Consider the following 15,147-nt stretch of genomic DNA (forward strand, 5'->3'; position numbering starts at 1 on the left):
CCATATCATCACTCCCATCTTCCCTTCCCATTCATCCCGTCCATCACTCTACTCATCATCGATCCTCATAATTTTGCTCCATCGCAACATCATGCCAGGTAGCTCAGAAAGCCAATATATCAGACTTGAAGGCGAGTCTCTCCATATCATCTTCGTATCTCTTTCGTGATCCTAACACTCTAGTATCTACAGTCATCAGCGGAAAGAATCTTCAAGTCCCCTCTTGCGCATTCCCGCTGGCATTTACGTTTCCATCAATGTCGACTCGAGGAGACGCTGGAAATCGGCCATCAGTGTCCTATCATCTGATAAATCTGTAGCGTGGGGGGATACTGTCACTCTGTAAAGTCCATGGAGATCTTCTGACGTGATACGAGAACTGATCATTGGTTTATAGACCATCAAATGCGTCGCCTGGATTGTCAATAGAGATCAAGGCATCCCATGAGCTTGGTCGAATGCTAGGCGGTGGAGAGGTCATCGGGGAACTTCAAATGTCGTGGCATGAGCTACTCGATCATGGAGATCACCCATTTGGTGAGTCATTCGCTTCTCATTCATGCACATATGCTAACATCTCGTAGATCTATCTTTGCCAGCCGTGCACGGTACCCAACCTTCTATCGCACTGAAGGTTGCTGTTGTACATGCTTGCGACGATCAAAACGGCGCACTGTTTGATGTGAGCGACCCCAGACTCTGTCCTGTTAGCTTTGTTGACGGAACGCCAACTATAGTCCCTCCTAGACTGCGAGATTGCTCGAGACGCAGATGCGGGCCATGCACAATTTGCCTCATACATGAAAAGCAAGAATGTCTCTCACTTGACCGATGCTATGGAGCATTTTCAGCTGGTTCTGAACCAGTGTCTGGTCGGCCATCCAGACCGCGCAACGGCTCTCACCAACCTCGCGTGGGTTCGCCTTCAAGGCTACATCCGAAACGATCTTCAAGAGGTTGATACTACCACTTCCCTCTTTCGCTACGCCCTTGCATTGCGTCCGCAGCACCATCCCGATCATCCCTTATCCCTATATAATCTCACAGAAGCGCTGAATTTGCGTCACGACAAGAAAGGTACTGCTGGCAACATCCGCGAAGCTGCCCAACTCTATCATGAGCTACTGCCTCTCTGTCCAGAGGGCACGTATCTTCGTAGCATCGCGGCAGGGGAAAATGGTGTTGATTATGTGATTGACGAATGCAACGATCTTCTAACAGACGGATCCGATGAAGGCGTCCACCTTCGAAGACTCGTGCTCGAGCTCTGTCCTCTGGATCATCGGCTTCGCCCCAGAACCCTCGACGAGCTTGCACGAGCAGTTAAAGCACGCTTTGATCAGCACGTCAGCATCGATGACCTTGACATGAGCATACAGCTTGGTCGCGAAGCCGTGTCTCTGTGTCCCTCGGGACATGCTGATCGTGATACCTACCTGAACAACTTTGCCTTTTCACTCATATCCCGCTTTAAGCACCAAGACAATCCTAATGGCCTCGATGAGGCCATCACTTTGTATGAAGAAGCACTGCACCTGCGCCCTGTGGGGCACGAATTTCGCGCTTACTCACTGGGCAACCTAGGTGGCGCCCTCGTCCACCGTTTCAGGATACGTGGTGATATTGAAGACATGCCCCGAGCTATCAGCCTCCGTCGCGAGACCCTAACGTTGCGCCCACCTGGGCATCCACATCGTGACATCACGCTTAACAACCTTGCCCTTGCGCTCAAAACTAGATACAACAAATCGCATGTCAGCGAGGATCTTAACGAGGCCATTAATTGGTATCGCGAATCCCTTCGGTTACAGCGGCTTGACCATTCAGGGCATCATTCGACTCTTTCCAATCTGAGCTCGGCGCTCTGCTCTCGTTTTATGGAAACTGGGGAGAACGAAGATGTTGAGGAAGCCGTTACTCTTTGCCAAGAATCATTGGCGACTCTGTCTTCACTGCACCCTCACAGGCACTTCAGCTACAAGCGGCTGCAGGAGGCCTATTTGTCTCGTTACCGGATTCTACACGACCCTGCTGATTTGTCTCTTGCGATGGAGAATTTCAGACTCGCATCAAGACATTCTACTCAAGGGTTCCCTGACCGCATCATTAGCGCACTTAATTGGACCGTTTCAGCGGAGCAGCATGGTCATGGATCCGCGCTGGAAGCCTACTCGACATTTTTCGAGCTTCTGGATGCTCATTTGGCAACACGGTCTTCAGAAGCTGCTGCTGCCTTCAATGGTGTCAGATCGCTGCCTGTAGATGCAGCATCGTGTGCTATCCGCAATGGCTATCTACGGCACGCTGTTGAACTCGCAGAGCAGGGTCATGGCCAGCAATGGTCGTTGGCATCTCGACTCAGAACTCCAGTTGAAAACCTCGAGTCAGCAAATCCGGCACTGGCGCGCAATTATTTGGAGCTGAGCAAGCTCGTTTCCAATGCCGCACAGAGTTCTGCAACAATGACCGACAGAGCTGCTGCTGATCGGGCAGCAACAGAATATAGGAGACTTACAAGGCAATGGGAAGCTACCGTAGCTGAGATACGTGATCTTCCAGTGTTTTCGCGGTTCCTGCTCCCACCTCTGTATGCAGACCTGCAAGCGGCAGCGCGCCAGGGCCCGGTCATCATCCTCATTGCGAGCCAATACTCACGCAGCGCCATCATCGTCCCGACGTCAGGAGACCCCCATCATGTTCCCTTGCCATCTGTCACTCTGGCAGATCTGACCAATCTCAAGGACCGCGTCGCCAGGGCGATACGACACGCATCTGCCCTGAGCCCTCAAGTGCCGCGAAACGATCTGATAGTCCTCTTGCGGACAGTATGGGACGAGATCATGCTACCCATCGTCAACGTCCTCCGGCATGATCTGAAACTAAAATACTGTCGAATCTGGCTGTGTCCAACTGCAGCCTTCACATCTATTCCTCTCCACGCAGCTCACCCGTTTCGAACGAACCCAGATGGCTCTAGGGAGCAATGCCTGGAGGATCTCTACATCTGCTCTTACACGCCCACACTTTCGGCTCTGGTCAGATCTAGACAGATGATGAAGAAGCGCGTCACTCCATCCTTCGTGACGATCTGACAGGGTCAGCCGGGTGCAGGGAAAGGCAAGGCGCTCTTGGCTGTCGACAGCGAGCTCGAGCTTGTCCATAAGCTCGTCCCTGCAACGGCCAGACATACTAATATATCTGACGATGCAGCCACACGAGCAGGTGCGCTCGAAGCTTTGCAGCAGAACACCTGGGTGCACCTAGCTTGTCATGGCAAGCAGGACCCAAAGCAGCCTTACAATTCACATTTTGTCATGAGAGACGAAGATCTGACGCTGCTTGATATCATGGAGATAGATATTCCGCACGCCGAGTTCGCGTTCTTATCAGCGTGTCATACCGCCGTCGGAGATGAGGAGACACCCGACGATGTGATTCACCTCGCAGCTGGTCTTCAGTTTTCGGGGTTCAAGAGCGTCATCGGGACGCTGTGGCAGGTCGACGACTCTGTCGCAAAACACGTCGTCAAAGCCTTCTATGAGAATATGTTCCCAGATTTGAAGGATGATGGTGTGATGGACTGTACGAAGGCGGCCTGGGCACTGAACCGTGCTACGCACGCTGTGAAGACGACAGTGCCGCTGGAGCAGAGGATGGTTTTTGTTCATATTGGTGTGTAGTTCTACATCGTATTGCTGTCGTCTGGCACGTATTCACATGTTGTTGATTTGCGATCCTTTCATCCTGTTGTATAATTGATTAGGCCTGATATATTTTTTTGCGTTCTAGCTACCTCATTTTCGTATGCTGTTGTATTTTTGTCGACTAGAGTGTTCATCAAAGTTACTATGTACTATTCGACTCGTTTGCAGACTTATCTTCTGCTTGAGTACACACGACCAACCACTGCCAAGTTAGAAGCGGGGCCCATCCAACTCAACATGTGCACCCGTCGAAGTCACCAGTCTCTTCAACCCGGATGGCTGCTTTGACTTATCGCACTGCACTACTTACTACATCCGCTTTGACATTAGTGCCAAGTTGAGTCTTCCAAGGCGTGCACTTATTATATAACGACATCCAAGAATTATTTGCCATGGTCAGCACTCCTAATTTATTATTGGAGTTACTCGTACTTGTTGAAGGGTTCGGAGATCCGCCAGTACCTCCTCAGTCGACTCATGGACAAACCTAACCTCTGGGTCCCGTCAACGTTACAACGAAGTGGTGATGTTTCTCCGCGATGGAGGCATTCACTGATGGCCCGTCGCTGCTCTCGGGCCTTCTGGAACACCCTGCGGTTGGCGCGCGTGCAGGAATGGCTGTCAGTATGCCAGATTGATAGATTCGAGACGGCGAGATTAGATTAAGAGCGAGGGTACGCATCCTGTCATTTATGTCTTCAGTACTAGTGGTAGTGAAGAGGACCATGGTCTTCATTTGGCTGATGACTGATCTGATGGATACCGCTGGAGCAAAGAACGTTCCGTTGAACCCGGGAATGTATGCGACCAATCGCGATTCAAAGATAGCGTCGTTATCTTCCTGTCAATGAACAGATTCTCGACGTGGTCGAGTCGGTGGAGCAAATTATGTGCTTACCTCGTAGTTGACCCAGTGAAAGTTCGTGGACCGGTAACTAGTTCGCCTGGGTGGATTTGGAGAGATGTTGAATTCTTGTCAAAATGCAAAGGTATGCTGCTGCTACGGTATGCGCAAAGTAGTGGTCAACCGGTCAAGTTGTGAATCTTGTGATCGATTGATCAACCAGACATGTGCCAGCAATCCCCGACTCTCCAAAGGGCCCCGGGCTTTAACGGTAATGCATAATCTGAGATAAGTTGGAGCTGAATTCAGAAACGGAATTTCTGTTGTTGTTATCATCTCAGATTTGGTGGAGTGACTCATCAACCGGCGGATGCCGACGGACTAACTATCTGTTGGTCGCTCGCCCTGCTGTTGATGTTTATCTTTGTTGGTCACGACGTGAAACAGCTTTGTCGTTTACGACTTCAAACTGATCTTAGGGTGCTGTATCTCACAACAATGATTGATGTATTGTATTGCGAGAAGTCGTTGTCGGTGAACCTCTCTGGTTTTTGTGGTCTGCCGATGATTTTGGGCGTGCTCTACAGGTTGTTTCTCTGGTTCGTGATCTTTCGATCGATTGACGACTTGCAAGTTTTGGTTTCTGTATCTGATTCTTCTTTGAACCCATCAAATTTATACCGCTAATTGCAATCAATTGCTACTTTGACACTGTCTGTGGTACAGAACTGATGAGAACAGTTCGTGCTCCAGCTGTTAGTGTCATGTTTTCACTTACTGCTGCCTTTGATATTGGTGAGCTGTTTGCAACTGGTTAAGTAAGAAAATTTTGAAACTGCAGGCAACTTGACTCCGCTGCAAAAAACTCGTTCAACGTTCGAACGTGAACGTTCAATATTATACTCAGTACTTCTAAATATGCGTCGAGACACTGCACGCGGTGTCCAATCAGCGTCAGATGATGCATCGATGACGCGTTGATGATGTAGCCATGCTGACGTTTAACCTTGAGACAGGCTCGCTCTCTAGAGCTCCATCTCCAAACCCTAACCGAGCCAAAAGCAATCAGGTAGATATCACATTCCCCATAACATTGCACTACATATGTTTGACGGTTAGCCCGATCATCGCTGACCAGTGACGATGTTTAGCAGAAGCAGAATTATGTCATCCTATAGTCGCCACGGCTACCATGTTACGGACTCTTCTCTGATGCAGCTGCGGGATTAGGCACGAACACTTACTAGTAGTCTTGAGCGGCTTCAGCAACCCTGCGTAGCGTACGTGACTTTTAGACTCCCAGCTAGCTCTAACTCCATTGAAAAATATCTTTATAGAACGGAATGGTTGGTTGTCGAGTATCCTATGATTCTACGAGACGGAATCCAATCGGACCGTGTGGGCGGGACAATGGCTCTTATCTGTTCAGGCTTCTATCACTAATGACGACGGTCCGGTACTGCACGTACACCCCCAAGGCGCATCAGCTCAAGGTACCAACAGACTAATCGATATGAAATTGGCTTGCGTTTCCAATCTATAAGGCACATCGAACCGTTGAGGTCATCCCTCAGGCCTCAGACCCCACTATCATCACCCCATCATGGCGCCTGACCCTTCTGACACTGCACCGATCTCGCCCTCGAAGGAGCATGTCGAGTACAAAGAACTCGATGTCGATGTAGAATTCGGTGGTATAGAGGCACGAAACCAGCTGGAGCGCAGGTTGTTATTGAAACTCGACCTGCACATGTCAATGCTGGTCCTCATCTATATCCTCAATTTCGTGAGTAACCTCCCGTCAAGGCGCCTGATATATATCTCATTTGTGTACTAGATCGATCGAAACAATGCTAGGTATGCCCTTGTCATGAATAGCTGATGCATCATTCACAACACATCAAGTGCGGCACGCACACAGCTCACCACCGACCTCCATCTCGAGGGTCCACAATATGCGACATTGTTGTCTATCCTCTATGTCGGATACATCATTATGCAGGTTCCCTCTAATATGTTTCTCAATTACATCAAAAAGCCGTCGCTTTATATGCCTGCTTGTATGGTAATTTGGGGAGTCATATCGGCGCTGACTGGAATTACTACAAAGTATGACCGATCTTGATGTCTGACAGATGACCGACCATACTCCTCATAATAGTTTCGTTGGAGCGCTCCTAACGCGATTCTTTCTTGGCTTCATAGAAGCAGCTTTTTTCCCCGGCGCCGTGTTCTTGATTTCGAAGTGGTTCGTTAATCATCGAGTATTCAGCCGAAGTCCTGAAATTAAATGTGCAGGTACAAGAGAACAGAGATAGGTTCCAGATTAGCCATCCTCTTTTGGTAAGGGTACTACTATGCTGGTGGATGTATCTATTCATTGACAGCACCATTACAGCGGAAACATGATCAGTAACGCCTTCGGAGCTCTCATCGCATCAGGTATTCTTGCTAACATGGACGGCGTCCGTGCACGAGCCGCGTGGAGGTAATTCAATCCAGTTGATTCGTCAAAGGACTTTGTTGAGTTTCATTTACGAGGTGGCTTTTCTATATCGAAGGAAGCCTGACTGTCACCGTTGCGATAATTGCTGTCTTTGTTTTGCCGGACTTTCCAACGACAACAAAGTGGCTTACTGACGACGAGCGCCGGCTTGCACTGAAGCGTATGGAGGAGGATGCTGGTGTCGGAGACCAGTTAGAAACTGAGAACGGTGGCTTCGGTTACGGCTTTTACCTCGCCATCGGCGACTGGAAGGTGTGGTGGATCGCAACACTATTGATTGCTCAGATTATAGCGGTATCCTTCACTGGCTATTTCCCTACTCTGACTGCAACACTTGGCTACAACCCAACGGCATCGCTGCTCCTCGTTGCGCCTCCTTGGATATATGCTGCCATTTTCACATTCGTGTGGACCAGGTAAGCTGGGATATCGAACGATATAGGAACTGGTCTGAAGACCTCCTCAGACACTCTGATAAAACACAAGAAAGGTTCTTGCACATGAGCATTTCGAACCTCATTGGCATAATTGGATCCCTTATTTCGATATGTACCATGAACACTGCAGCCCGATACATCTCTCTGTAGGCACATAATGTTGATTTCGGACGTCTCGCTGATAGTGGCCCTCCTCAACAGCTTCCTCCTGGCGCAGTCCAATTCAGCAAGTGTCTTGATGACCACGTGGGAGAGTAACACATTTGCGCGACCGCCGTCAAAGCGTGCAGTATGTTTTTCGCTTATCAATGCAGTTCAACAACTAGGCAGCATCTCAGGGTCGTGAGTAGTTTGATCGATTATTTAAAATTTCATTGATGAAATAGATGGCAGGTACGTCTGGCCAACTAATTGGGGCCCTACCTATCGATACTCTTATACCATTGTGATCGCTTGTAACGTTATCGTGATTACGATGACTTGGATTCTCAGACAGCATCTGAAGACATTGAACGAGAAGCTGGAGAGAGAAGAGCAGGAGCAAGGGATCGAAGAAAAAGGATTCCGCTACGTTCTCTGAATGATGGCTTGGTGGTCTATGGATTTAAATTTTATCTGAATGAAGCTAACGGCTTCTCGTCTGTGTGAAGTAGAGATATTCGAGGGACAATGGTCAGTGGTAGTGAAGAGGACCATAGTTTTCATTCGACTGATGACTGATGTGATAGATACCGTTGGAGCAAAGGCCGTTCTGTTGAACCCAGGAGTATGTGATGTATGTGACCGATCCCGATTCAAAGACAGATAGTGGGTCGTCATCTCCCTGTCGATCAACAGAGTCGAATTAATTGACATGGTCGAGTCGGTGGAGCAAATTATGTACTTACTCCGTAGTTGACCCAGTTTTCTTGACCTGAATCACGACAGCCCGAGTAAAGCTATCGTCTGGGTCAGCCCCCTCCTCTCGAGTTCTGTCCAACGGTGAATGGTATTTCATCATCACGTTGGAGTGCCTGGTGTGCCCTACGATCTATCAGATTGATGTTATTGTTTAATTTGTTTTGCATGAATCATAAACATCGGTATTAAGTTGTCGTCTATGCCTCTGTTGAGTACTGAGTCACGAACGCGAAGTGTTAGATCAACTTGTTCAAGTTGGGGTAGCATCAGGGAAAGCCTTCCCCCCGAAATCGAGGTAATTTCCAGTAAATCCCTGGTTTTCCTTTGATTTTCAGCGAAATCATGTTTTACTGTTTTATTTAAGTCCGGTCATAGTTTCAACGAATTAGTTCGAATTCCAAGTGATTTCTTCTGAATACTAATGAATTAGTTCGAATTCACTCGTCGGTCATTGTCAAAATACACAAAAATCAACATTATATTGGATCAGAATGGCCTGTCAGTATGTACGAACGACTATCAAAATGTACAAAGTGAGATCAGTAATACATGGGTATCCGCGGGTGCACATGGCACAACAACCTTAGTTCAATCCTCGGACATTGCACTGAGATCGAGGTAGTCGAAGTTGCTCAGCGCTAGTGCCTCCGAAGTCCGGTTCGGTCAGGTTCATGGCCCTATGTCTGCGAACCCTGAACTTGACCATTGGTCAGGTTCAGGCATGGTGGCCGAACCTTGGACCGGACGCCTTCGAACGCGTTCGGAAGGGTTCAGTTCAGGTTCAGAACACGTTCGAACTCTCGAACCGTTGTTTAAATTGCAAAAAAAATTAAAATTGACAAAAAATGAGAACAAAACCTGCTAGTACGAATAACTACTAAAACTCTTCCTCGATGACAACGCAGTTATCGTAAGGAGCAGCAAACTCAGCCTGGGATGTTGCAGAAATGTGGCCTTGACGGTATGCGCTCTTGAGCAACTGGAGAGCCTCGAATGTTGCTGGCTGCAAACAGCTGCGACGTGCGGTCCCAGTAATGCCGCCGCTTGAAAATGCACGCTCGGACGCAACTGCGGATCCCTGGATGGCAAGGTAATCCTTCGCGATGCGGGAGATGGTCGGGTACTGGATAGAATGGTGCTTGAAAAGTTTTTTGATGATATTAGTATGCAAACAACATAAATTAAACAATAAGACGTACCCCCCACCAGCCCACTACGTTGTCGACATCCTCAAGGGGTGCATCTAGGTAGTCCTCAAGTTCTTGACGAGGCCTTCGTGTAGTTGTGTCGTTCGGAGGAAGCATCGGAGTGTCATCATCGGCATCATTGTACCAATCAATCTCGCTAGCATCTTTCAGCGAACCATCAACACGACGTGCGGAGGACATGGTGGCAGCAGTAGCGGTAGCAGGGAGTGAAAATGGCCAACTTATACAACAAGTAAGTATATTGTAACTAAATTCAAAATGATTGCGCACCATAAAGCCCTGATACACGAACATTCCGCACCAGAAAACGCCGGAGTGTGAACAAATGCCAGAACAGCAGTGTGGTGAATCAAAAGTGCGGACAGTATGTCCTGAAATAAATGGCATTAGAAGTTAGCAACGACAAACAGTGAACGTGTTGTGAACGTACCGGCACCTTGATAAGTCGCATTGCTGAAGAGACCAAGAGAAGAACACGGATGAGGGCAATGTAGTTACTGCAAGTAGGCTAGAAGGGGGGGAAGACAGTAAAGCGACGGGCAAGCACAATGCTTAAACAGAAAACCTTACCAAAAACATGAGGCTTCGTTGCCGGTTTGAGAATCTAAGTTGGATAAAAATACATCAGGTTCAAACCGGTCTGGACGCGTCTGGACCGGTTCACATGCTCCAGGAAAATACCGGACCTCGGACCTATTAGTGTTACAATCGCCCTACTTTCTTTACTTCTCACGTATCTGCCATTATGCCTTACGTTCTTAGCAGTTTAGCTTTCCTTTCTTGGTCTTACTTCCGCATTTAACCTCTGTACTATTATCTCACCGTAGCCTTGGTCCGTGCGCATATAGTTTCCTATTTAAGCACGTGTACTTTACTTAGAAACGTCACTTCAATCTTACTAGGTTTTACCCTGAAAACTTCCTTCTCTTAAGACCACCAATCTTAAGACGTCAGAACCGATCTCTTTGTCAAAGCACTCCTTTGACTAAAGTCTACGAACCTCTTCTTATCTGAAGAGCTATACAAAGACCTCAATAACGTGAACGCTCTGTCGAGCCTTTGTTGTTAAAGAACTATCCTAGTTCGTAACAAAAGATTGAAGTCCAGAAAGACACCTATATCCATACGTGTCAAAGAAACTTCGAAACCAGAACAGAAAGATCCTGACTGAGCAAAGACAGCTAGTGCAGGCGAAGAAAAAGGCGACAACCTGACTTCACTCACCCCTACCTTCCAAGCCCTGAACCTTGGTACTCCTGTACCGCCATTGAACATGTCGGCCTCATCCAAGACAACAGAATTCAAGATCAACCATCCTCCTACATTCGATGGCGACAGAGACAAGTCCAAGTCATTCATGCTCTCATGCAATGCTTACATTGATATCAACTCGGAAATCTATAAAACCGACACTCAGAAAGTGATCTTCATCTCCTCGTTCATGAACGAAGGAAATGCTAGGTCATGGAAAGAAGAATTCCTCGCAGAAGCCCAATTCATCGACTCAACTGGACAAAAGAAGGGCTATGGAACCTTGAAAGAGTTTAACGAAAGCTTTGACAAAGCCTTTGGACCAATTGACCCATCCGGGACCGCATTGGCACGACTCCTGGAATTAAAACAAGGCCCAGAAGGCCTGCAGACGTACATTGCAGACTTCAAAAGATTGCTTGCCCAAGCAAAGATCAAAGAAGAACACATGATGATCTATCATTTCGAAAACGGCCTCAACGGAGGACTTCTAACCAAAATGTTCAACGCGGGAGGGGTACCCAAGAACCTCGATGACTACATCGCTGCGGTAGTCGATCTGGATAATTGCTACGCAAGATTGCTAGCTCGGAGAAACAGGTTTCCTTCCCGACAAATCCAGAAGAAGAACGGTCGCGGAGATCAAAGATATATCCCAGCCAGAGATAGGGATGCCATGGTTATTGATCGGATCACCGACGAAGCCAAGCAAGAATACATGAGGACAGGAAAATGTTTCAACTGTCACCAGATCGGACATCGGGCACGGGAATGTCCGCAGAAGAAGAAAGCCCCCTACCCAGCAGTGAGGAAGGTAGAGGAAGAAGAAGAAGCTAGAAGAATTGATGAGGATTTTTAAACAGGAGACCTATATCGACAATAGCATCTCCAGCAAAACCTGTACGCCTAATACGAACAGTTGGTGAAAAGAAAGAACTTCGTATCCCCATAACCCTCGTATCCCGAATGCGTCAGAAAAATGTCGAAACCACCGCAGTAATTGACTCCGGAGCATCGGGAACCTATATCTCCGAGAACTTCGTGAAGAAACATAACATTGGAACCAAGAAACTCGAAAACCCTTTTTACATTAAAACCGCCGATGGAAGCTACTTCAGCAGCGGACCAGTAGAACGGTACTGCACGCTAATCGTCCAAATCGACCAAAGGATGATGGTAGGAAAATTCAACATTACCAAGTTAGGAGACAAGGACCAGATCCTACTAGGGATCCCCTGGCTTCGAGCTATGAACCCCGCTATAGACTGGACCGAACAAACGGTATCCCTTCCAGCAACAGAAAAATCTGCCGAAATCGAAAAATATGTCAAGCAAACCTCTCGACCACAGAAAACCTTCTTCACTAAGAAGTTCAAAACAAAAGAAGACGCTTGGAGTACGTCACCATCTTCCCTAACCGAACTTACGGACGAAGGAGAATATCTCCGACAAGTCGAAGAATCTTCCAAGTTTAGTAACAAAGCACAGGAGTTCGCCTCTGAAGAAAAAGAGAAGAAGAAAAAAACTTTTGAAGAATTGGTACCGAAGTATCTCCATGATTTCTCTGACGTATTCGCAAAAAACGGCTTGAACGAACTACCCCCCGAGAGACCCGGTATCGACCATCGTATCGAAACAAAGCCCGGATTTATTCCCAAGACGTCTAAAATTTACCCCCTTTCCTACAATGAACGAAGCTCAGTAAAAAGATTTATCGAAGAAAACCTTGCCAAGGGGTTCATCACGAAATCTAAATCCCCTCAAGCAAGCGGATTCTTTTTTGTAGGAAAGAAAAGCGGAGAACTTAGACCATGCCAGGACTACCGCTTCTTGAATGACCAGACTATCAAAAACGCGTACCCCCTGCCACTCCCATCATCTTTGGTTGAACGGTTACATGGCGCAAAAATATTCACAAAAATTGATATTCGATCCGGATACAATAACATTCGGATTCATCCGGATGACAGATGGAAAGCCGCATTCATCACGGAAGAAGGACTGTTTGAACCTACGGTCATGTTCTTCGGATTATGCAATTCCCCCGCCACTTTCCAAGCGTATATGAACGATACGTTCAGAGTTGAACTCAACGAAGGATGGCTCGTCATCTACATGGACGATATGCTCATCTTCTCCGAAACAACCACTGAACACCAACAACGAACCTGCATCATTCTTGACAAACTTCGAAAAGAAAAATTATTTGTTAAACCGGAGAAATGCACGTTCGATGCGGAAGAAGTGGAATACCTTGGAATGATTATCAAACCAGGAAGTGTAGAAATGGATAAAGGAAAGACGGCAGGAATCAAGGACTGGCCCACCCCTAAAACGGTAAAAGATGTTCGATCTTTTTTGGGCTTTTGCAACTTCTACCGAACCTTCGTTTCCCACTACTCGGATATAGCTCGACCCCTTATCGACCTAACGAAGAAGGATGTCTCATTCTCTTGGACGCCCCTGTGCCAGCAAACGTTCGAGAAGCTAAAAGAATGCTTCACTTCACACCCTGTTCTTCAGAACCCTGATCCCCACCATCAATTCGCCATCGCTACGGATGCTTCTCTTGTCGCATCAGGAGGAGTATTGCTGCAGACTGACACTAATGGCGTCTATCACCCGTGTGCATACCTATCGCAGTCGTTCAGTCCTGCTGAAAGGAATTACCCCATTCATGATCGCGAGCTGTTGGCTATTATCCGCGCCCTCACCCATTGGCGACACTACCTCGAAGGACATCCACAACCGGTTATTGTGTTTACTGATCATATGAACCTCCTCTATTTCGCAAAAGCAGAACGCCTATCTAGAAGACAGGCCAGATGGCAACTACTCCTCACTTCTTTCGACTTAAAGTTATATCACGTTCCCGGTACAAAATTAGCAGTTCCGGATGCCCTTTCTCGCCGGCCGGACCATGGCGACGGATCGGGAGATAATGCTGACGCCGTCCTCCTTCCTGATTCCATGTTTATCCGCCTAATCGATGATGAATTACGAGCAGCTATTGCTTCCACCGCACCCCTTGACGACCCCCTCTTCTCTGCCGCGCACGATGCCCTTAATGGCCTATGTTTGCCTCCTATGAAATCATCGCTTAGCGACTGGCGTATCGCCGATGATATTCTGTTCTACAAAGATAGAGCTTATATCCCTCCCGCACATCGACCGCAGTTACTCCGGAAGCATCATGATCACCCTTCTGCAGGACATCCCGGACGCTTTAAAACCGAAGAACTCGTCAAGCGGGAAGCCTGGTGGCCCAGTATGGGCACTTATATCCGCAATTACGTCGATGGCTGCGCTACGTGCCAACAGATGAAGGTGGACACTCACCCTGTAACTCCTCCCCTACACCCTATCAGTACTATGGCTACTCGCCCCTTTTCCCAGATCTCTGTCGATCTCATTACTGATCTCCCCGTTTCATCTGGCTTTGATAGTGTCATGGTCGTGGTAGACCACGGACTTAGTAAGGGGGTGATCATTACTCCTTGCCATAAAACAATTACCTCGGAAGGAGTGGCAAAGCTATTTTTAAAACACGTTTTCAAAAGATTTGGTCTCCATGACAAAGTAATCTCCGATCGTGGACCACAGTTCTTATCCAGATTCTCGATCGAACTTGCACGACTCCTAGATTATTCTTTAGCCCCCTCCACTGCCTACCACCCACAAACCGACGGACAGACCGAACGGTTGAACCAGGAACTCGAGACGTATCTTCGAATGTATTGCCAGAACAATCCTTCTGAATGGGTGGAACATCTCCCTATGGCAGAATTTGTTCACAATCATAGAAGACACTCCGCAAAAGATGCATCCCCTTTCTTTATCATGATGGGATACGAGCCGAAAGCTCTCCCATACTTACTCCCGGAATCGGACGTTCCCGCTGCTGAGGAACGAGTCAGAATTCTTCAAAAGATAAGAGAAGAAGCCGTCTCCTGTCATAACATTGCTATGCAACGCATGGCGGAAAGATCCTTCGGACAGAAGTACGAACCATGGAAAGTCGGAGATAAGGTATGGCTGTCCGCTGCCAATCTGAGACTAAAGCTCCCATCCCGGAAACTGGCACCCAAGAGATACGGCCCGTTCACTATCACGGCTGTACTATCCGCTATCACGTTTACACTCCAGTTACCGCCGCAATGGAAGATCCACCCTACGTTCCACGCTTCGCAACTATCCTCCTATCGCGAAAATAACGTACACGGTCCGAACTTCCTGGAACCACCACCTGATATTCTCGAAGAAGAAGAAGAATATGAAATAGAAGCAATCCTCGCAC

At 47.8% G+C, this 15,147-nt stretch overlaps 2 protein-coding genes across 2 annotated transcripts; both read left to right on the forward strand.

Annotated features, from left to right (window-relative positions):
* Nucleotides 1-836: 836 nt before the first annotated feature.
* On the forward strand, nucleotides 837-4,032 carry F5891DRAFT_1151167 (CHAT domain-containing protein; the record flags this gene model as incomplete). The annotated part of the gene is made up of 3 exons (XM_041365143.1): nucleotides 837-1,077; nucleotides 1,222-3,080; nucleotides 3,102-4,032. 3 exons carry the CDS (start codon nucleotides 837-839, stop codon nucleotides 3,678-3,680), a joined length of 2,679 nt encoding a protein of 892 aa, XP_041221387.1. The 3' UTR covers nucleotides 3,681-4,032.
* A 2,119-nt stretch (nucleotides 4,033-6,151) lies between these two features.
* On the forward strand, nucleotides 6,152-8,465 carry F5891DRAFT_1151168 (MFS general substrate transporter; the record flags this gene model as incomplete). The annotated part of the gene is made up of 11 exons (XM_041365144.1): nucleotides 6,152-6,334; nucleotides 6,386-6,405; nucleotides 6,454-6,657; nucleotides 6,710-6,796; nucleotides 6,847-6,891; nucleotides 6,947-7,036; nucleotides 7,090-7,470; nucleotides 7,521-7,637; nucleotides 7,693-7,833; nucleotides 7,885-8,163; nucleotides 8,220-8,465. 10 exons carry the CDS (start codon nucleotides 6,152-6,154, stop codon nucleotides 8,069-8,071), a joined length of 1,455 nt encoding a protein of 484 aa, XP_041221388.1. The 3' UTR covers nucleotides 8,072-8,163; nucleotides 8,220-8,465.
* Nucleotides 8,466-15,147: the final 6,682 nt, after the last annotated feature.

Source organism: Suillus fuscotomentosus, assembly GCF_016647785.1.
Source record: "Suillus fuscotomentosus strain FC203 chromosome Unknown F5891scaffold_62, whole genome shotgun sequence".
NCBI lineage: Eukaryota > Fungi > Basidiomycota > Agaricomycetes > Boletales > Suillaceae > Suillus > Suillus fuscotomentosus.